The sequence below is a fragment of the Leuresthes tenuis genome, unplaced genomic scaffold (genome assembly GCF_036924035.1).
Source record: "Leuresthes tenuis unplaced genomic scaffold, fLeuTen1.0.hap1 SCAF_22, whole genome shotgun sequence".
NCBI classification, from domain to species: domain Eukaryota; kingdom Metazoa; phylum Chordata; class Actinopteri; order Atheriniformes; family Atherinopsidae; genus Leuresthes; species Leuresthes tenuis.
Genome location: NW_027325376.1, coordinates 14656436 through 14680545, shown reverse-complemented (window position 1 = coordinate 14680545; position 24110 = coordinate 14656436). Strand labels below are relative to the sequence as shown.

The window sequence follows — 24110 nt, the reverse complement described above, 5'->3', positions numbered from 1 at the left end:
CTAAAAACGTCACAGCTTACGCATTAGTCAGAGCCTGCAGAATACTGACCGTAACTTCAAGCCAAAAGGTGCGGAGGACGAAACTTGCTGCGAACGCTTTAAGTAAGTAACCGCACATGTTTACGGTTGGCAGCGAGTCCTCTCCTCAGGGTGCGTGCGGGATGTCTGCGGTTTGTTTGTTTTGGTTGTCAGTGAGCGCACACTGCAGCGGACATTTTGTGCCTGCAGCCGAAACTACGCAGCAGTTTTATCCAGCAACCGAACATGTTGTTGACATAAGCGTTCGGAGATGAAACTGGAGGAAATGTGAAAGGAACGTTTTTAAAATCAAGTATATATAGAGGATATTACATTACACATGCTTGGTTTGTACTTTTAAACTATTAAACAAAGATTTTGTGTTTGTATGCGAGTGCGCTATATGTATTAACAACACCCACCAATGAATCTTGTTTATTCAATGACTTTTAATGATCTAGTCGTGATCAAGCATGGCCTATAAAGACTTTAAAAGTTTATTTCTAAAGTAAATATGACCCTGTCCAAGGAAGTCATTAAATGCTAAATGTATTATTTGCAGCTTCAACTGGTCTCATACTGCAAAAAAAAAACAACAACAACAAAGAGAAAGAGGGAGGGCAGAGATAGAGAGGGAGAGAGCGAAAGAGGGAGGTCTCATACTGCAAAAAAACAACGACTGGAGCACAAGTGGTTTGTGTGGAGGGGTGTGAAGGGGGACGGGGGTAATCAGTAACGTACCTCTGTTATTGATCATATCATTTAAACATTCACAAAAACTGTTAAATAACGAAAATACCCACTGAAATTAGTTTTGCCCCATCGCTTTGGCGCCCCCTCTGGTACAGCATATAGTGCATACACACTTTTTGCGCCACTTACCGTGTGTACATATTTACATGCGTTCTAATGGGTCTATTTCTGTTGATATATGGTCACCTGTAAATAAGCATGTTTTACACAAAAGATAACATTCAATAGGGCATCAAGTCAGCCTTTACAAACTCATTCTACAGTGAACAGCAGGAGCCTTTATAATTTTAGTTGCTGGCCCAGCCCACATATAACACCACTGCTGGAGGGCTGATATTATCACCAGGATGACGTATGAACATTCGCAAAACAAACTGCTATGCCTCAGTTTGTTCTCTACGCCCCTTGTTTGATGGGTTTTTAATTCAATCATTTTGTTTCAGCTTCTGCTGCAGAAATGGAAGAGAAAAAAAAGAGGAAGAGAGCCAACACTTCCCCCTCCAGCTCTTCTGTTTCATCACCCAAAGACTCTGAGCTGCCTGACAGGTAGTGTTTTCAAAGAGGAAAACAAATACCACGTAGATATTTAAAAGAAAAAGTTTTAATCACACAGTACAGTACTGCAATTGCACAACTGTATCTTTTAGTAATGTTGGAGACCAAATGATGTCATATTATGTAAAACCTTTTTTTGTAAGATGTACTTTCTTTTTCATGACTATAGTAATGGGTCAGTTTCTTCTCCAAATAGTTCACAGAAAAAAGTAGCTGAGTCTGCGAGTCCCAGCTGTGTCTCATTGAGTGAAGAATCCATGTATGAGCCAGTCAACTTTAATAGGAAGTCTCCACGGTAATTCTAAATTTTGTGTACTGTTATTTAACAGCTCTATGGTGAACTCAATATATCTGTAGATGAATATATGCGAGGATTACATGCATGAAAATAACTTTTCTGTCTCTTCTCCAAACAGTTCAGAGAAAAAAGTTGCTGAGTCTGCGAGTCCCAGCTGTGTCTCATTGAGTGAAGAATCCATGTATGAGCCAGTCAACTTCGGTAGGAAGTCTCCGCGGTAATTAAACATTTTGTCTACTGTTATTTAACAGCTCTATCATGAACTAAATGAATATATGCAAGGATTATATGCATGAAAATAACTTCTTTTTTTTCAGTTTACAATGGAGAGGAAGTGACCCTGTTCCTACCACTGTCGTGTCCATGAAGAGCGATTCATCCAAGTTGGATCCAATTAACTTTGAAATTGGAAAGACCCAAAGGTACATACAATGTTTTCTAATGTTTGAGGTCAGTTCAGTAAAGATTCCTGAAGAGATTTAACCTGGAGTCATCAAACACATGCAGATTAGTAATGTCATCAGTATAGGTATAGTGCTGCTGGAACACATTGGAGAGTCGATCTACCACTTTTGTCCAGGTGACAATGTCACGTTGTATAATATGTGTTTATGTATATATGTTATTGTGAGAATGTTGTTAAGCAACTTCTTAGTTCTTCTGTACGTATTTTGTCGTTTAACTACTCCTGCATACTTTCACCGATTTCAACAATTTTGGTCTCAAAACGTTCACCTCGTTAAGGAGATGGGTGCAATGACTTTTAGTATTTCTGACTTTTATACTTTTTAAAATATTAAACTTTTATTCAAATTTTTCCATCTATCAAATTAATGGGAAATGCTTTCAACTCTTTCTCTTCTTTTCAACATAACTACTTCTGCATACTTTCAGCTAGAGACAACATTCAAACTTTAAACGGGTCACAAGACATTCAGCTATTACCAAATTGTTCAGCTTTTTCAAATATTACGCCTTTTTTTAAAATATATGACAGTTTCAAAAGCATGAACATTTTTGCTCCTTCTTGGTTTTTAGGAATGAAGAGCCAGCAGAGTGACACACTGATCATTTTCATCTTTTTCTGATATTCAAACAAATTCCTCTACTTTTATACAGTTTAACTTACAGAAATCTTATTATGTAGGAAAACGTGTCCTCTTTCAGCAGATGTAACTACTAAAGAACTCACATTTACAGAATTTTAGGTATGAGCCTTGAAACAAGTCCAACTCCAACTCCAAATAGTTTACAGAAAAAAGTAGTTGAGTCTGCGAGTCCCAGCTGTGTCTCATTGAGTGAAGAATCCATGTATGAGCCAGTCAGCTTTAATAGGAAGTCTCCGCGGTAATTCTAAATTTTGTCTAATTTTGTCTAACAGCTCTATCATGAACTCAGTATATCTGTAAATTAATATATGCAAGGATTATATGCATGAAAATAACTTTTTTTTCAGTTTACAATGGAGAGGAAGTGACCCTGTTCCTACCACTGTCGTGTCCATGAAGAGCGATTCATCCAAGTTGGATCCAATTAACTTTGAAATTGGAAAGACCCAAAGGTACATACAATGTTTTCTAATGTTTGAGGTCAGTTCAGTAAAGATTCCTGAAGAGATTTAACCTGGAGTCATCAAACACATGCAGATTAGTAATGTCATCAGTATAGGTATAGTGCTGCTGGAACACATTGGAGAGTCGATCCACCACTTTTGTCCAGGTGACAATGTCACGTTGTATAATATGTGTTTATGTATATATGTTATTGTGAGAATGTTGTTAAGCAACTTCTTAGTTCTTCTGTACGTATTTTGTCGTTTAACTACTCCTGCATACTTTCACCGATTTCAACAATTTTGGTCTCAAAACGTTCACCTCGTTAAGGAGATGGGTGCAATGATTTTTAGTATTTCTGACTTTTATACTTTTTAAAATATTAAACTTTTATTCAAATTTTTCCATCTATCAATTTAATGGGAAATGCTTTCAACTCTTTCTCTTCTTTTCAACATAACTACTTCTGCATACTTTCAGCTAGAGACAACATTCAAACTTTAAACGGGTCACAAGACATTCAGCTATTACCAAATTATTTGTATGTTTCATAAATTATTATATGTTTCAAAAGCATGAACATTTTTGCTCCTTCTTGGTTTTTAGGAATGAAGAGCCAGCAGAGTGACACCTTGATCATTTTCATCTTTTTCTGATATTCCTCTACTTTTATACAGTTTAACTTACAGAAAGCTTAATATGTAGGAAAATGTGTCCTCTTTCAGCAGATGTAACTACTAAAGAACTCACATTTACAGAATTTTAGGTATGAGCCTTGAAACAAGAGAAGCCTTTCAAATTCTCTCACTAACTCCAATGGAAAGTTTGATCTAACACAGCAGACAGCTTCAAGTGTGTTCAACTCACTTCCATTTAAAAATATTTCACTCCATTGAAATAAAGACTACATTACCTCGTTCCTCTTCAAATTATTTTCCTCGTTCTTATAGTTTTCTTACAGGAGGTCATAGTATCCCTTCATCCATTTTCTGCTCCTTGTACTGTAGGTGAGCTCGTTAAGTCACAGGTGTTAACAAACATTCCTAGAACTGTGAGGACATCTCTCTTCCACTACTCTGCTATATATTACACTGCAACCATTTTAACTATTACTCACTTGACTTCTGCAAAATTTTCACTATTTTCAGCTTTTTTAGCATGGTCAGCTATCCCCATTCAGCTTATCAGCATTCTCACTGCTGTTTCGCAGGAACAGCTTTTTCTAGTTATTATTATTTTTTTAATGGAAGTAAAAGTGAGACTTAAACGTCTGGATAATTATGGTTATCAAGTTTTGGAGAGCATTTCTTATGTGTGCATATAAACTAGGCACAGTGTTTAACTTTGAAAAGAAGCAGTATGATGTGTGCATGCACATCATACTGTGTGCATTCTGTGAGGTGGATTCTGCTACATTAACAAATAACACAACACTCCTGCTCACGGTATTCAACCTGCCTGTAAGAATATACGTTTTACAGTTTATGCAGAATTATGCAGAGCAGCTGTGAGATAAAAACAAAAAAAAAACTCACAAAAAACTGAATCTCTCACTTATACTAGTCATGAGACCCTTAATTTAATACCTGGGAAATTTAATTTCCAGTTTTCACTAAAAATAACTCTTAACAGTCTGGATCCTGCCATGCTCTTGGAGATTGGATTGGAAGCATCTGCCATTTTCTCTGGAATTTTAGGTCTTTACCTAGATGTTCTGCAGGGTTTGAGACTTGACTTTAGCTGGGCCTGTCAACAAGATTTGACTCTTCTGCTGAAGCCACTCCAGAGGTTTTTGTTTGCTATTGCATTGAAAGGTCCTACTATCTTGTTTTTATTTTGTGGAGCAAATTTGTAAGCAGTCTCTTTCTCCTTGCTGCTGAGAAGTAACCCCTCAGCATGATGCTGTCACCACCATACTTTAGTAAATAGGCTGTATTTGGATAGCTGACCATTCAAAGCTTTCGCATGCCACATTCACACATTCACTCACATAATTCTGAAATTTTTGTAATCAAAATTCCAGTAATTTCAACTAACAACAAGTTGGTTATGATTTAAAATCTGGAATGGAAGTCTGATACAAAAATAAATTATGATGCTATTGTCATATACTGATTTTTATGTTCGTTCTGAGTCCCTAACTCTTTGCAGTGAACTTCAGAGGCTCTGTGTGGACCATTTGGTTCATGTTGACATTCCTGACAAAGGACCTACTTTCTTGGCTGAACAGTTAACAAAGCATAAACACAGCAATGAGTCTAAAACTGTGTGGTGAAAACACAACTGCATTACTTAAAAATTGGAAAAGCATGGAAGATTTCTTCTTCTTTGTTTCCTTCAGCCAACCCACCATTTGTGCAGCATGTAAAGAGGTTGTGAGGGATCCAGTGGAGCTGTTATGTGGACACTTGTCATGCAAACAGTGTGTAGAGTCGGGCTCTGATTCACCATTGGACTATGTGTGCCCAAAGTGCGGAAAGAAACCCAAAGCAATTATTGGTAAGTTCTTGAAACATTTTCTAGCACTATTATTGCAACTAATTCTACCAAATTACCTCATCAAAGATGTTAGCAATCTCATATAAATTCATAATGTTTTGGCATAAGTGAGTTTGTGCTGCATTATAATCTAATCTTCTAAGGCTGTTAAAAAAGAATACATGAACTTTTTCTAAGATATTTTGATGATCACCTAACTGGATTAAGTGACATTTATAGACATGCATTTGATTTTTTTTTTGTTTTTTTTTACAGGCGATGACCATATTTTGAAAGCAAAAAAGAATGTTAAAAAATCTATGCAGAAGAAAAATACTTCTGTATATGAAGGCAATGGTGACCAACAGAGCTCCCTGAAAAGTATCTACACAACATTTTTTATTACCACTGGAGTGAGTGAAGAGCTATCCAGTGAACATGAGTACAGACACCTTGAAGGTCATTTGAAAAAGCAATCATCATATGACTCCTCAGTCAACCTCAGTGACATCTTCAAACATTTGCCCAACCAAGAGAAACCCCCAAGAACAGTACTGACGATGGGTGTCGCAGGCATCGGAAAGTCATTCTCTGTGCAGAAGTTTATTCTTGACTGGGCTGAAGAGGAAGCTAACCAAGATGTTGATTTTGTTTTTAGTCTTCCTTTCCGAGAGCTGACTTTGAGTTTAGGTGAGAAAAGCCTACACGAGCTCCTAACTGAATTCCATCCTGCGCTTTACCATCTGAATGATTCAGAAGATTATGTCAAAGCCAAGATTGTAGTGATCCTAGATGGCCTGGATGAAAGCAGACTTCAGTTAGACTTTAAAAACTTTAAGAAAGTAACATCTATCAGAGATATAACATCTGTGAGTAATCTCCTAGTAAACCTCATCCAGGGTAACCTTCTTCCTAATGCACACCTCTGGATAACCTCGCGTCCAGCAGCAGCCAATCAGATCCCTGAAGAGCATGTTAACATGGTGACGGAGATAAGAGGGTTTAGTGACCCACAAAAAGTGGAATACTTCAAAAAAAGACATAGTCATGATTTGAATATTGCTGAGCAAATCATATCACATATTCAGTCTTCACTATGTCTTGACATCATGTGCCAGATCCCAATCTTCTGCTGGATCTCTGCACTCTTATTTCAGGAAGTTTTTGGGAGAGAAGAAGAAACCGAAATTCCTCAAACTCTGACAGAGTTGATGGCACATTTCCTGTTTGCTCAGACAAAACGCAGAAGCATAAAATATGACAGGAAGACAGAGAAAAACAAAGAGAAACTTCTGAAGACACACAAAGAATTTCTTCTGAAGCTTGGCAAGCTTGCTTTTGTTCAGCTTCAGGAAAAACAGCTCATCTTCTATGAGGAAGACCTGGAAGGCTGCGGCGTTGACATCAAAGAAGCATCGATTTACTCTGGATTTTGCAACACAGTTCTTAGGGAAGAGGAAGTGTTCTCTCATAAAAAGGTCTTCTTCTTTGTGCATCTGACCATACAGGAGTTCTTTGCAGCTCTCTATGTCTATGAATGTTTCTTAAACAAGAACGCCAAAGAGCTTGGTACCTTCCTCGACCTAAAGAACAACGAACACTCTTTGCTTGAACTTTTAAAGATGACAGTTGACAAAGTGTTGGACAAGAAGAATGGCCACTTGGACTTTTTCCTGCGATTCCTCCTTGGCCTGATGGTTGAACCAAACCGGAGAATCCTTAAGGGTCTCCTGACCCCATTAGAGCCAAACGAAGATGCAGAGAAGAAGATTTTGACTTATCTCAGATCCATCCGAAGGAAGACTCTGTCCCCAGACAGTTGCATCAACATTTTCCAGGCCATGGTCGAAATGCGAGACCACAAAGTCAAAGATGAGATTCAGGAATATCTCAAACTGCCAGATCATACAAAAATAGAGTTGACTCCGCTACACTGCTCTGCGCTGGCATACATGCTGCAGGTATCGAAGAATGAACTCGATGAATTGGACATGAAGAGTTTCAACACATCAGAGGAGGGCAGGAGGAGGCTGATACCAGCTGTGAGAAGCTGCAGAAAAGCCATGTAAGTTAGATTTCACTCTAATTTGTTAGCTAATCTGGTGCCATCATTTCTTTCACTCAGGAACAATGTGCATGAAGTCCTAATTGATGTGTAAGGGACACATTCTCTATGGCAATGGAATTTCTATGGAAATTTGAAATCTGAAGCCAGAATACCCAGGTGAGTACGTTTGAACTCTGAACTGTCTTGTTGTGAGGCAACTGTGCTAACCACCACGCCACAATGCAGCTGGTTGCATATAAAGTGATCGTGGAGGCCTGATGATCTGATGCAGCATTTCAAAGTCGAGGACAATGAAACCAGCCTGCTTCTGTATATTTGTATCTTTCAACCACATCAAATTATATCCCTGTGATCCACATTTAGGCTACAAGACTGCAAAGTGACCGGAGAGTGGGTTGAACACCTGGCGTTTGGTCTCAAATTTCCATTTTCACCTCTACAACATCTGGACCTGAGCAACAATGACCTAAGAGACCCGGGAGTGGAGCTCCTCTGTGGTGGACTGTCGAGACACTGCTGCAAAGTTGAAACACTGAGGTACCCAAAAGATGTTTACACAATCAACCATTCTGATGATGTTACTACTTCAGAAGAAACAAACTCACCAACCTCTAATGTGCGACAAAATTTCTTCCAGTAGCAGAACTCCACAACAGCACTTTAAGTTTTATTAATCATTCATCAACAGTTTTTCAGCACATCACTGGTGATGAAGCTCTACAGTGATTCTTTTGAAAGCTGCATCCAGAGAAATCAAACTTTCTTTTCTCAGGTTGTCCGGTTGTATGGTCACAGAGAACGGCTGTGCTCATTTGGTCTCAGCGCTAAAGTCCAATCCCTTCCATCTGATTGAGCTGGACCTGAGCTACAACCATCCCGGGGACTCAGGAGTTAGGCTGCTGTCTGAGCTGAGGGACGACCCACAGTACAAGCTCAACAAACTAAAGTAGTTACAATACTAACTCTTTGCATTCTACTTTGTGGAAGGTAGTACCGAATTTTCTTAAAGACCTTTCACCTCTTATGCGAAAGCCTTCTTCATGTCTAACCTCAATTGCAATGAATATGTTACAGAAACACTCAAACACTCATCTTTCTCCACAGTTTTGACTGTTGTGGAATCCAAAGATTGAAACCAGCATTCAAAAAATGTAAGTATCAGTGGAAATCTGGAAATTCTAAAAAGTAATTTTATTAACTTAGAAAACAAGGTGCATTTTTGCTCAGCTTAATAAAGCTATTCAAATGAAACCCAATTCCTGGATCAAATCCAGGAATGCCTCAAATATTTTCGGTTTGACATATTCTATTTTAATCCTCATTAATTCCGCCTTTCTTTTCTTCTCTCTGTATATATACGTATAGATATTTTTTCACAGTTGAACACAAAGATAGATGTTCAAAGGCAGACATTTTATCTGAAATAGTGTTTTCTTACTTCCAGATGCCTATGAGCTCACTTTGGACCCCAACACAGCACACAAGAATCTGCTTCTCTCAGAGGGGAACAGAAAGGTGGCCTGGGTGGGGGGTCTGCAGCCATATGCTCCTCATACAGACAGGTTTGATGCCTGCCTGCAAGTGCTGTGTGAACAGGGCCTTAAAGATCGCTGCTACTTTGAGGTGGAGACGGTGGAGCCCTATAGCATCGGTTTAACATACAAAAGCATTGGCAGGAAAGGAAACGAGAATGACTGTAGGCTAGTAAATAGTGACAAGTCGTGGTGTGTGACTTGCTCTGAGAATGGCTGTTATGTCTCGCATGGTGATGAGCGTGTCTATATATCATCCTTGTCCTCACGCTCTAGTCGTGTGGGAGTGTATTTGGATTGGAAGGCTGGCACTCTGTCCTTCTACAAAGTTATTTCCAACAGTCTCACCAAACTTCACACGTTCACTGCAAACTTCAGTGAGGCTCTTTATCCTGCTGTTGAACTTCACCCTCATTCATCTGCTACCTTTTGTCAGCTAACGTAACCAGTTTCACTGAGTTCACTCGAGCAGATGAAGGTGTAGATTTGGATGAACATGTCGCACACAAGACGAGACTAATTACAGTAGTTGTTGTTTTTAAGCATCTAGTCTTGTGCACAAAAATGCAGTCACTGATTGTTCAGTAATTCTTAAGTTTTGTTCTGGTGTCATCGTTTTTTTTTTTTTATAGACATTATGTAAACTATAAACATGTAAATAGGGGAGATTCTGTCTTTTTTACATTATTTTTTTTATTTTTACATACTTTGTTACATTTTTTACATCAATTAAAATGCCACAATGGCCGTCACATCAAGACGTTTAGGCCCAGGCTCGTCTGGGGCATTGCTCAGAGGACATATGAACCGCTTCATCAGTAAATCAAGTGGCACCACAGACACCCAAATACAGCAAATTTCTATTTTTATAGTGAGGGACCCATATTGTACAGGAAGCCACTGGGTTTTATATGCAAAGCATTTGGATCAACAGGCTTGTAATGGCACATAAAATGATAAACATTAGTAGTAGTAGTAGTAAAATAAATACATATGTATATTTTATAAAAGCACATATGACAATAGTGACAATAGAGACCATAAGTCTGACATGACATACACAGAGAGCTAGAAACATCAGAGCCAGTGATTCAAAGAAAGTAAAGAAACTGATAGAGAAGGCTGGCTCTGTGCTGGATGGAGACTGCTCTGGCACTGACAAAAAGAAGAATGCTGCACAAGTTGGTGGACATAAAGAACAACACTGGCCATCCTCTTCTTAACATCGTGTTGAAACAACAGAGTGTGAGCGGGTTAAGCTTTCATTATGAAGAGTTATCATAGTTTAGACAGATATATTCTTTTATATAATTATCTTTTATTTCTAAAGATAAGTATTTTTTTTCAAATACTCTGAATGTCAATATGCGCATTAAACACATGTATTCGATTAAGATGTAACAGCATGCTAACATGTTCATACAAATGCTGGCTTGTTGTTTAGTATCGTTACAATATTGCTGCTGTTAAAGCTACAACATGGTTGACTTTAGTTTGTTAACATTTCCCTGTTAATATTTGCTAATAAGTAATACAGTCAAATACAGCTGGGAAAATGTAAATATTTAAGGAAAATTATTCCATTCACCAGCTACCAAAATGTAGACTAAGTGGTTCATACCACAAATGTAATTGAAATAATGAGCTCCAAGAAGATAATGAGATACGAAATGTATAGTTTTATCAAAGTATTGAGCTAAGCACAAAAAAGAGGAAGAGTCTGGAGGTAACAAATTCGGATTCGGAACAGTTGAGATATTTTAGTCCAATCAAAATATTGCCATTAATGAAAAATGAGCTTTGCCTTTGGAAGATGTATGATACCTGTGCATACATATGTCCTGGGTTCTGTAGGTTTGTGTAGTGCATTTTATAACCTTTATTATCATGCTTTGTATGCATAACAGCATTTATTTCCTCATATACTGGTCAATTTGTATGAATAGTTTCCTTAATCAATGCCTTCAATATACTCTGCAAGTGTTCTCATATAATTGATTGTCTCAGTTTATTTTAATAATTATGTAGAATGAAAACTTTTCCTTTGTCTCTGCATTTTACCAAATCGTGTTTCCAGCTCACGTTTAAGATAATTTACTTAAATTTCCATTCAACTCATTAAAAAATAAGGGTCTGAATAAATTCTTATCTCAGGATGAACTAAAAGTAGGGAAAGCAGCGAAATAACTCATTTCATTAAGAGTTTTCAAACACTGAGTCTGTTCCGATGAATAGTTTCCATCACTCAGGCTGATGGACTCTGTGATGAAATATAGCTTTCACTGAATCACCGTTATGAGTATATGTACTTTGTTATTGTGAAAATGAAACAGTGTTCTTTTCTAATTTTTCTCAATAATTTTTCTCATGACATCACTTGTTTCACATGCCTTCATTTTTATATTTACACCAAACAAGAAAGTGCTTTTGGGGGTTGTATTGGATTGGATGATTTTGTAATTGTTTTTTTCCCCCTTGTCCTGTCCAGCATCATGTCAACAGAATTGGAATCTGGACACCGTGTTATGCCAAACAAATTTGCTTTGCCAAGGGAAGCTTTATGGATGTAAAGCTCCTCTCGATTACCAAGTACTGCTTATCTATTTATTTTTGTTACATTACTTTATATATAATGTAATTGTTTTGTTTTAATTTTACTCGTCATGTAAAGAAGAAGATGTGACTTCAGGACAAAAAGCAAAAGAAGAAGCATGAGGTGAAGCTTCGTCATTTACATTTCATGTATTGATCATCCAAGGACAGAAACACTTATCTGGCATTCAGAGAAATATTTTTCTGCTTTACCACCTTATATTGTTACCTTGTGTATATTTTCTTTCTTTTTAAAGAAGCCCATAATCAGACATTAAAGGACATCTAAAGGTTGTGTTGACTCTTGTGTTATTGCATCATGATGCTGTACACCAGCTCAGTGGCTAAATTGTACATACTACCCCCACATTAATATTCAGAATGACTTTACATCTATGTCTGTGCTTGGTTTTATCCTGAATTTTCTGGAACTCTAATACTCCTTTAATTTTCATGCATTACCTACTAACAGTTGTCACATATGACACAATGTAAGGCAGTGGTGATGGTCATGTATCTGTTCGTGAATTACCGGTCTTGTTATTTACAGGGTAAAGCAAGCAAATTTGATGACATCACATATGATATCACAAAAATACAGCGTTTCTGTGATCAGAAAAAAGATCTTTACAGTTGACTTTGACGGTCTGTTGACACCGATGACTTTGACCTTTCTGCACTGATAAAGGTATTTGAAATGATATGACAGGTGGTGTTTTTCAACAGTTAGAGAGGTGTGGTTAGTACATACTGGAAAAACAAATAAGTGCAGGTGCACAGGTGCAAAACAGTCCACGTCATCCATCCATCTTCCACACCTGCATAAACAAATTCAGGGTTGTGAATGGTTGAGACCGATCCGAGCTGCTATTGGGGGGAAGGCGGTTTTACATATCGTGTTAACGTCGGGACCCACAGGCAGGACTGCCAGAGGAAGTCGGGGGACGACAGGCAGGGATCGGGATGGGTTTAACTGAGGACGCTGCCGAGGCAGCGCAAGTATAACTACTGACAAGTAGTTATACTTAACTATAACAACAAGACAGTAAAGCTATCAGAAATTAACAGAAGAACAGGATCGCACCGAAATCAATCAGGAAACATCTAAACGTGAACAAAAAAGGAAAACCAGCTCATAGGAAAACCAAAACACAAAACCACGGACTGTAATACTCCGGAGAGTATTCAACTCTTATAGCCCTGTCATTGTACATTTGAAGGCAGGTTCACGTGCGGACGGCAGTCTGCAGGAAGGCTGACGAGGTCTTACCGACACTTTATCTGCATTCATACAGGAGCCACTGTAACCATTTGTTTTAAACTCAGTAAGTTTGTTTTTCTTGATTTTTCTTTGTTCATTAGTTTTTCATGGAACAAATACTCTTCGAAAACATTTCTCAACTTTCTCCATTTTGCATGCTTCTGTTGACTCCTGGGATTTCCCCCTTTGTCCTTTAGAACCTCGTGTTAGAATGTGTTTGCCATTAAACTGTTCCATCATTACTACTCTCTGGCTAGACTTTTTAAAACCCTTGTATCTCAAAGAACTTTATTATTATTATTTTCATTTTAAATAAGTGCATCACTTATTAGTCCTCATATACACACAACAATTATCCTGATGCTTTCTACAACTATTAATACACGACAAAACCTCATATAAACAGGATCAACTAAGGGAGAGGACATCAATACAATTTTTCCTTGTTTCTAAAGAATCTGAAGTAAGTGTCTTTGTTTCTTCAGAGGGTTTGGGCCATTTGTTTAATGCAAAGTCTGTGAACCTATTTAAATTTCAGGATATGAGATTAGACCCATTTTGTATATTGAAACTTAAATTTCATAACCATTATGTAGACGTTTGCTAAGTAACAAACACATAAAGGGACATTTTTCATCTCTACGGTGATGTTTTATTTTTATGTTGTATTTATGTTTTTTTCATTCTTTTTTTTTGAAAATGTGAAAGAATATTTTTATTTTCAAGTAGATTTAAAGCTATTTTTTTTTAAAGTTTGTATTTGGAAAAAAAAAGATAAAATGAGCTAAACATTTTGGAAAGTGCCATTTTATGCAAATAAGTAAAAATAGAGGTATGCAAAAGAATTAGTTTAAAAACAAAAAACAAAAAAGCCTTTAAACGTTTAAACATTTAAAAGACCAATATAGGTATTTCCTTTAATTACCCTGCAACATTATTTCCTGCCTTTGTCTGTCTTCACACGTGTTCTGACCTTGGTCTGGGACTTTTATTTACACTTCAAAGGCTGTACAGGCTGTTTAGTTAGGTTTAGTTATGAAGAACGAAACTTTTTGAGGGCGGAGATGATTGATTTAACATTTCTTTCATGTGTCGTGATATTAAAATGAGCTGCACAAGACCCTTCAGCTCACATCCCCACTGTAAAAAACCTGTTGAGTTTTTTTTTTTTTTTTCAAACTGTTCTGCATTAAATGCAATAACTATAGCAACAGTGTAAAGTACACCCAGCACAGTTAATAAAATATGTGTTTACACACTAAAGGCTACTAGGTGAAACTGGAGAGCTGGGATTCGGGCATGTGTTGCGTTTCCTTTCCTTTTAACAACACTCAATAAGCGTTTAGGAACTGAGGACACTACTTGTTGAAGCCTTGTAGGTGGTATTCTTCTTCGTCTAGAAATATATATTTTTTTATCCAATAACTTTGTTTCAGCTTCTGCTGTAGAAATGGATGAGAGGAAAAAGAAGAAGAAAGTAGACGCTTTCCCCTCCAGCCCCTCTGTTTTATCCTCTGACGAGCCAATTTGCTCCTCCAGTGAGCTGGCTGACAGGTAGGCTAATGTTTCGAAAGTTTTTTTTTTTTTTTTAACCCACACACATTGTGTTTGTATTATTAAAGATCACATAGTTTGGTGTTTGTGGTGTTTTTGAGGTTTTGTAATGGTCCAGTCAAAGTCCAGACCTCAGCCTGATATAAATGCTGCTGTTGTGGGACCCCAAGAGAGCTGTGCAATAAGGACTGTTAAAAACAAAAAAAACCTCAATGAACTGAAACAATGTTCTAAATAAGAGTGGGCCAAAATTCCCCCACAATGATGTAAGAGACTGATATCATATAAAAAAACAACAATTACTTCAAGTTCTAACTGCTAAAGGTGGTTTAAAAGCTTTTGAATTATTGTGAGTTTTTCTTCTTCTGCATTTTGGCCCAGATTTTGTTCAATGAATTATGCTGCGGTGCAATATGTCACGTGTTGTTCTTCATCTGAGGTTGTATTTCGCTCATTTTAACACCTGGTAAAGACCAAATGATGCTCTGTCATGTCAATTTTTTTTTGTAAGATGTATTTTCTTTTTCTTGACTATAGTAATGGGTCAGTGTCTTCTCCAAACAGTTCACAGAAAAAAGTAGCTGAGTCTGCGAGTCCCAGCTGTGTCTCACTGAGTGAAGAATCCATGTATGAGCCAGTCAGCTTTAATAGGAAGTCTCTGCGGTAATTAAACATTTTGTGCACTGTATTTAATGGCTCTGTCATGAACTCAATATCTGTAGATTCATATATGCGAGGATTTTATGTGTGAAAAGACTTTTTAAAATTTTTTTTTAAATAGTTTACAGCTGAAAGGAAGTGACCCTGCTCCTACCACTGTTGTGTCGATGAAAAGCGATTCCTCCAAGTTGGATCCAATTAACTTTGAAACTGAAAAGACCCAAAGGTACACACAATGTTTTGTAATGTTTGAGGTCAGTTCATAAAAGATTCCTGAAGAGATTTAGCCTGGAATCATCAAACAAATGCATAAATGTAGATCAGTAATCTCATAAGTGTTAGTATAGTGCTGCTGGAACACCCTGGAGCATCGATACACCACTTTTTTGTCCAGGTGACAAAGTTACCTTGAATAATCCGAGTGAAATTCATTGACATATCTCCACTGAAACAGCTTTTGTCCACAGTGGGCTGGTGATCATACTGACAAATGTTTTCTTCAAGGATTTTTCTTTATTTGGTAGATTTATCCTCCCTATTTCAGAGCATTTTTCTTTTCCCTGCTGTTAAGAAGTGCCCCTACAGTATGATCTTGCTGCTAACATGTTCGTTAGCAGCAAGATCAGATGTGACATGTAGGCAAATTTTGAGCAGTGCTTACTGTTCAACGGTCCTTTGAAGAGTCTGTTGAATTCAGTCTGATATGAAAAGGAATTATGACACCACAAGGAAGGCAATAAACCCATAAAAATGTGATGTTTTGTTCATCCTTCAGCCAACCCACCATTTGTTCAGTGTGCAAAGAGGTTGTGAGGGATCCAGTCGAGCTGTTCTGTGGACACTCGTCATGCAAACAGTGTGTAGAGTCAGACTCTAATTCATCATTGGACTATGCATGCCCAAAGTGTGGAAAGAAACCCAAAGAATTTTTTGGTAAGTTCTTGAAATACTTTCTAGCACTACTATTGAACATTTCTACCAAATTACCTCAGAGATGTTAGAAATCACATATAAATGCATAATGTTTTGGCAGTTTGGGATGTATTGTCAATAAAATGAGTTTGATGGGGAACCTAGGGTTTTGAAATAGGAATCACCCAACTAGGATTACAAGAGGTGACAAACCTTTAAGAAACAATTGAAGTCATCAATTTTTTCTTGTGATTTTTGCATTTTACTCTCTGGAGTTAAAATGTTTTGATAATTACCTAAATGGATTTATTGGAATTTATAATTATGGCCTTTTTTTCAACAGGTGACACGCATCCATTGAGAGCAAAGAACAGTCTAAAAAAAGCAATGCAAGAGAAATTTACTGTGATATATGAAGGGAATGGTGACCAACAGAGCTCCCTGAAAAGTATCTACACAACACTTTTTATTACCACTGGAGTGAGTGAAGAGCTATCCAGTGAACATGAGTACAGACACCTTAAAGGTCATTTGAAAAAGCAATCATCATATGACTCCTCAGTCAACCTCAGTGACATCTTCAAACATTTTCCCAACCAAGAGAAACCCCCCAGAACAGTACTGACGATGGGTGTAGCAGGCATTGGAAAGTCATTCTCTGTGCAGAAGTTTATTCTTGACTGGGCTGAAGAGGAAGCTAACCAAGATGTTGATTTTGTTTTTAGTCTTCCTTTCCGAGAGCTGAATTTGAGTTTAGGTGAGAAAAGCCTACACGAGCTCCTAACTGAATTCCATCTTTACCATCTGAATGATTCAGAAGATTATGTCAAAGCCAAGATAGTAGTGATCCTAGATGGCCTGGATGAAAGCAGACTTCAGTTAGACTTTAAAAACTTTAAGAAAGTAACATCTATCAGAGATATAACATCTGTGAGTAATCTCCTAGTAAACCTCATCCAGGGTAACCTTCTTCCTAATGCACACCTCTGGATAACCTCGCGTCCAGCAGCAGCCAATCAGATCCCTGAAGAGCATGTTAACATGGTGACGGAGATAAGAGGGTTTAGTGACCCACAAAAAGTGGAATACTTCAAAAAAAGACATAGTCATGATTTGAATATTGCTGAGCAAATCACATCACATATTCAGTCTTCACTATGTCTTGACATCATGTGCCAGATCCCAATCTTCTGCTGGATCTCTGCACTCTTATTTCAGGAAGTTTTTGGGAGAGAAGAAGAAACCGAAATTCCTCAAACTCTGACAGAGTTGATGGCACATTTCCTGTTTGCTCAGACAAAACGCAGAAGCATAAAATATGACAGGAAGACAGAGAAAAACAAAGAGAAACTTCTGAAGACACACAAAGAATTTCTTCTGAAGCTTGGCAAGCTTGCTTTTGTTCAGCTTCAGGAAAAACAGCTCATCTTCTATGAGGAAGACCTGGAAGGCTGCGGCATTGACATCAAAGAAGCATCGATTTACTCTGGATTTTGCAACACAGTTCTTAGGGAAGAGGAAGTGTTCTCTCATAAAAAGGTCTTCTTCTTTGTGCATCTGACCATACAGGAGTTCTTTGCAGCTCTCTATGTCTATGAATGTTTCTTAAACAAGAACGCCAAAGAGCTTGGTACCTTCCTCGACCTAAAGAACAACGAACACTCTTTGCTTGACCTTTTAAAGATGACAGTTGACAAAGTGTTGGACAAGAAGAATGGCCACTTGGACTTTTTCCTGCGATTCCTCCTTGGCCTGATGGTTGAACCAAACCGGAGAATCCTTAAGGGTCTCCTGACCCCATTAGAGCCAAACGAAGATGCAGAGAAGAAGATTTTGACTTATCTCAGATCCATCCGAAGGAAGACTCTGTCCCCAGACAGTTGCATCAGCCTTTTTCAGGCCATGGTCGAGATGCGAGACCACAAAGTCAAAGATGAGATTCAGGAATATCTCAAACTGCCAGATCATACAAAAATAGAGTTGACTCCGCTACACTGCTCTGCGCTGGCATACATGCTGCAGGTATCGAAGAATGAACTCGATGAATTGGACATGAAGAGTTTCAACACATCAGAGGAGGGCAGGAGGAGGCTGATACCAGCTGTGAGAAGCTGCAGAAAAGCTGTGTAAGTCTAATTTTACATACGTAATCTGTCAAAGAGCATCAACACTTATGTGGGTCAGGGTTTATATGAAATGTCAACTCCTTGTTTTGAAGAGCCTGGAGAGTGGTGCACTAATTTGTACACATTATATTGAAAGTTTAAATATAATCTTTCTCGGCCTTCTACTCCTAATTCAAGCAAGGCAGATAAAGAGTACAGGTAAAAACATTAACGTTAGTATGGCAATAAGAAAATGGAACCCCTTTCAGTAGAAGTTGTAAAGTGTAGGAGAGAGGGATCCAAATATACTCTTTACCCTAACCCTAACCCTAGAAATAGATATTGGAACTGGAGACATTTAATTCAAGACATAACTAAATATCAGCCTTGAACAAAAAAACTGAACAGAAGTGGTCCCAGGACTTATGCCTTCCACTAAGATAACTAGAACCAGTACTAGACTGGTTAAGTCTTGTTGTCATACTCTTTGTCTATTTTTCTCATCGCAACGTTAACATCCACTCCCAGGCTGGCAGACTGCAAAGTGAATGCAGAGTGGGTTGAGCACCTGGCCTTTGTCCTCAAGTTCTCCAACTCAGCTCTGAGAGATCTCGATCTGAGCAACAATGACCTAAAAGATCCAGGAGTGGGGGTGCTCTGTGACGGACTGTCGAGGCACTGCTGCAAATTGGAAACATTGAGGTATTATAACACGTAAGGTACACCGACATGGTATTGGATGAATAATGTATCACCGAATTTCAACCAGATAGGATCTTAATATGCACTATATTGCCAAAAGTATTCACTCACCCATCCAAATAATTAAATTCAGGTGTTCCAATCACTTCCATGGCCTCAGGTGTGCAAAGTCAAGCACCTGGGCATGCAGACTGCTTCTAGAAACATTTGTGAATGAATGGGTCGCTCTCTCAGGAGCTCAGTGAAGTCCAACGCGGTATCCAATCCAATTTCCTTGCTACTATATATTCCACAGTCAATTGTCAGTGGTATAATAACAAAGTGGAAGCGATGGGGAACGACAGAAACTCAGCCAAGAAGTGGTCGGCCATGTAAAATGACAGTGGGGTCAGCGGATGCTGAGGCGCATCGTGCGCAGAGGTCGCCAACTTTCTGCAGAGTCAATCACTGTGTTCAAAGTGTTTTTGAACACTTGTGTCACCGCAGTTGAAGAATTTCAGCAAAATTATTCCCTTTTAATGTATTAAACACAGCATTATTTTGGAATAATTCACAGATCCCAATCAAACACTGTTCCCCCAGGTTGTCCGGTTGTCTGGTCACAGAGACAGGTTGTGTGTATCTGGCTGCGGCTCTGGAGTCAAACCCCTCCCACCTGGAAGAGCTGGACCTGAGCTACAACCATCCAGGAGACTGTGGAGTGAAGCTTCTGTCTGATCTGAGGGATAATTCACGATACAAGCTGAGCAAGCTCAAGTAAGCATACAATCTGACACGCCTGCAGACGTAAAGAATGGATTGGAATGCAGTGCATTGAGCATGTTTTCTTCACAGCCTTGACCATAGTGGAAGTAACAGGATGAAACCAGGCTTCAGGAAATGTAAGTTTTTGCATGTTCATGGTGCTAATTGTGAAAAAAAAAAAAAGATCTGTGAAAGCACAAGAGTTTTCCTGGAAGACTGGGTTGGAATAAAGTGTTTTCATACCTCCAGATGCCTGCGAGCTCACTTTGGACCCCAAGACAGCGAATAAAAACCTGCTTCTAACTGACGGAAACAGAAAGGTGACCTGGGTGGAGGATGATCAGCCACATCCCAGTCCTACAGAAATGGCTGGACACCACCAGCTGGTGCTGTGTGAACAGGGTCTAACAGGACGCTGCTACTGGGAGGTGGAGGTGTTCGGACCCTTACGAATTGGGGTCACTTGTAGAGAAGCCGACAAGAAAGGGAAGATGGGTGATTTCAGAATGGGGATCAGTGAAAAGTCTTGGTGTTTGGTTTGTTCCGATGAAGGTTTTTACGTTTTGCACAACAGCGACAAAGTAGATGTCTCTTCACTTGGACGGCGCACCAGGCAGGTGGGGGTGTATTTGGATTGGTCAGCTGGCACTCTGTCCTTCTACAGAGTTTCCTCTGACAGTCTGATCCATCTCCATACTTGCAGAGTGACTTTTACTGAACCACTCTATCCTGCCGTGGAACTTTACACTCAGTCCTCTGCATTTTTTCTGCAGTTAAAGTAACTCAACTACGTTCGAGCAAGTACCATCAAAAAAGCTTGTTCTGCTTTTATAGAAGTTCTGATAAGTTCTCCAAAAGTAAACGGATTTGAGTCGTGGTTTGTTGCTCTTATTGTTGTAACTAACAGTTGCAGTCCAGTTTTCCAACAGTTATTATCGTTACATGGGCAACATTTTGAAAAATAAACAAAAAGGACTGGACATAGGTTGAAGGAATTTGGGTCAGAACTCCTCAACCGATCTCGAACAGAAGATTTAAAAAGTACCTAGTTATTTAGCGCAAAATGTTGCTGTTTTAACATCAGACAAATTTAGAATGTAGAAGACTTTGCAGAACATGGTTCACACGATTCCAGACTTTTTTTCATGGATTTTTACATGTTTTTTGTGTGTGTAATTAAAAAGTTTTGTAAGTGTGGGGTACTTCTTTTAACTGGATGGGTAAAAAAAAATCACTTTTGGACAGTTATATTTCAATCTTTCATTGGTTTTATATTATTTTTTTTCTCCCTTTTAACTGTGGTTTGATTTGAACTAGTTTACAGATGAAGATACGGCACTGGCACAATAGGACCAATCAATTATGTGCACAAAACATTGGGCAGCTTTTTTTCAGTTCAGTCCAGCACTGCTGCAGATATTTGATGATTTAGGATGCAGCAAAGTCTTTAATCATGAAACATAATCTACTGACTCGTGTTTTTGTAAGTGACTTTTTCTTTTTTAGTGTGTGTGTGTGTTCTTACATTTTATAGTGTCGTTTACCAGTTCTAACAGCAGATAAAGTTTATATTTGGAGATTTGGAGTATGTGTTCGTGGAGATGCTGACAGAATTCGAAAAACACAACATCTAAAAATTACGAGTCCTGAGCCATCTGCAAAAGACTCAGACGTGGTACAGCTATGAGTGAAACCTTGTAATGAATTACATCACTTTTAAATTGTGCTTAGTCATCTAAAAAAAAAATCATGTCAATCAGTAAGAATAAAGTAATGTTTACTGGGCTGAAAAACACTAAGCAGAGCAGGATGTTTTCTGAGCAGACAGCTGTTTGGCTCTTTAAAAAAAAAAAAGTTTTATCAAACGTCTTTTCAGTCGTTTTTTTCTCATCAGATATTGGTTGTTATGTTGTTTGTGAAATGTGAGTGTGAAAACTTTAGTGGTGCTGCATTTGACTTGAAAGTGTGCTGTTAGAGTGTTGTTAAATGGTGTTTTAGACATCTGTGGTGCTTTCATTTCCCAGAGTGTTATCTTGGTGACAATTTTTGACTTAAAGGACTGGTGTGACAGCGCATAAAGCACTGTGGCCCATTTTTTTCTACTTGTATCAAACATGAAAAGTGATTTTGTGAGCTTTTGATTTGCCAGTTGGTGCATTTTGTGATGATTGTGTTTCTCAACACAGGGAATAAGCCTTGGGCAGCTATATTTACAGATAATGGGAGAGAGGAATTTTTCTGACAGGAGAGTGTTTTTCCTCAAAATGCCAAACTATTCCCTTCATAGAGTGTTTGTTCTTTAGTGTTACATTACATTACATAACACTTGATTTACATGTCCTTAACTTCTTTCTGTCTAATGCTTGGGTCACTGGATCTAACAGAAATCTGATTTTGCTTCAAGTATTCCTCATCTCCTTTAAAATTTGAAATGTAGCCTTGGAGTATGTAAAATTTCTTGGATCGAAGCTGCATTTACACAATCTGTACGTGAAATAAAACCTTCAAACCTTCCAATGCTTCGATGATTGATTATTTGAACAAATCAGGCAGTATTCACTGTGCTAGCTCATGTGTACAAGAGCATCTTTGTTTGATAAATGTCACAGATGAATGGTTCAGTGGTTTCGGCTCACAGTAAAGGGTGTGGCAATTTGGCAGCCTCATATCCCAGCTGTCGACCCCACCCCCCCTTCAATCCACTCAGGAGGATGGGGCTTCATGCAGCACAATAACAGTCACAAAGAAGTTGGATTAAAGAACACTGACGTATGACGCAGGTGGGACCCACAGCACCTGAGCATTGATAGTTGCTTTAGGTTCAAACAAAAATTAATGGAGTAAATGACCCGTCTTGCGTCACTCCGCCACACAAAAACAAAAGTGCTCAGTATTGGAGAGCTACTTAAAAGACTTACGGGAAACTAACATTAATTCTGCCAGGAAAAAAAAGGTTTCAAACGTTGAACAAAATGAGCCCGTCCACCCCCACATCATCAAATATTTACTTCGCTAATGGAGCAGAATTATTTAATAGTCATCACTTGCTGAAATCATGTTTCGCAGACTTTTGTAACAAAAATAAATAAATAAATAGAAACTTCAATTATTCATGCAGACCTCCATCAGGAGTCCAAGCAGCACAGAGTAACCACTTCCACTCTCTAACAATGTTTACCTTTACTGTGATATTTAGACTTCCGTCTGCGTGAAAAGTGGTGAATCTGTTGGTTTTGTGTGGAACCAACAGTGGTCTTACCTCCATGGCTGTTTTCTTGGAAATGTGTCCTTGCTTTGTCATGATTTCAAACAGCCTTTGTATCTTTGTCCTCTCTCTGCACTTCCTCCTCCTCCTCCTCTGCTTCACCAGCTGGTGTGGAGCTGCCACAAGCCAAAGGCCAAAAAATAATTACTTTAATTTGCTCTATAAAACAATAACAGACCCATGTGTCATCTAATTTCTTCCTCCTTTTTCTTAGAATCCTCATTATTCTTAAACATAGCGGTATGTTTCCAGCAAACGTTGCTACTTATGATGAGGCCGATGGTAATACTGCATTAATGCTGCAAACTCTACTGTGTACACGAAGAGAAAACTAAATAATCAAAAGCTTATTTTTTTCATTTTGGCTTTTTATTAGTGTTTTTCAGTTATAGTAACACTGGTGAAGCCTTTGAAGCTTTTCAAACTGACAATAGTATGTTGTATAACGAGGTATAACTAGTCTGCTCCAACAAACAGACATAATAACAAACCTTTTTACGACCGGCTTTAGCAATCATAAATGTGATTATGAGCATGCTAATAAAGCTAATTAGAAATACATTTGTGTTACACGGTTGAAGCCAGGGTGGGAAGGGTTGGCTGTGGCCACCGCACATTTAAGCCTCTGGGCTGCCCACACAGCTGTGAAGCAACATAGAATCTTCCTTCTATGTAGCCTATTGTTAGCTTTGACGTTAGCTATAATGTTATATCCTCATATGTAAGTCGCTTTTGATAAAAGTGCTGCTAAATGCATAAACATATGTCTCAGAGGGCTACTTGGTTACTTACAGACATCAAACAGACTTCATTTGTATGGCACTTTTCATACAAAGCGAATGTCGCACATTGCCTCACAGAGCAAAGAAAATATATAGTAGAAACAAATAAAAGGAAGCATTAAAAACAGTACTTTCACCTTACCTGTCCCAGCCCAAAGCACCAAAGAGTTCAGTTCTCCAATCCTAAAGAGCAACTATCAGACCAAAAGCATAAAGAATGTAATAAAAACAGGAAAAATATCAACAAATGAAATATTTAACATATATAACATATAACA

General features: G+C 38.3%; 1 protein-coding gene across 1 annotated transcript; it reads left to right on the top strand.

Annotated features, from left to right (window-relative positions):
* LOC140281686 (uncharacterized) lies at window positions 1–20752 on the top strand. Its single transcript, XM_072376182.1, has 25 exons — window positions 1–102; window positions 1215–1317; window positions 1523–1621; window positions 1743–1841; window positions 1942–2046; window positions 2873–2971; window positions 3081–3185; window positions 5519–5676; window positions 5932–7720; window positions 8087–8260; window positions 8496–8669; window positions 8828–8874; window positions 9168–9696; window positions 11744–11777; window positions 12766–12846; window positions 13046–13168; window positions 14535–14662; window positions 15227–15325; window positions 15444–15548; window positions 16098–16255; window positions 16578–18360; window positions 18868–19041; window positions 19624–19797; window positions 19876–19922; window positions 20035–20752. Exons 2-25 carry the CDS (start codon window positions 1229–1231, stop codon window positions 20565–20567), a joined length of 6906 nt encoding a protein of 2301 aa, XP_072232283.1. The 5' UTR covers window positions 1–102; window positions 1215–1228; the 3' UTR covers window positions 20568–20752.
* Window positions 20753–24110: the final 3358 nt, after the last annotated feature.

Coding starts and splice junctions, on each gene's coding strand:
- LOC140281686 (XM_072376182.1), top strand. CDS start 1,229: ATGGAAGAGAAAAAAAAGAGGAAGAGAGCCAACACTTCCCCCTCCAGC. Junction 1,318..1,522: donor GACTCTGAGCTGCCTGACAG/GTAGTGTTTTCA, acceptor TTCTCCAAATAG/TTCACAGAAAAAAGTAGCTG. Junction 14,663..15,226: donor TCCAGTGAGCTGGCTGACAG/GTAGGCTAATGT, acceptor TTCTCCAAACAG/TTCACAGAAAAAAGTAGCTG.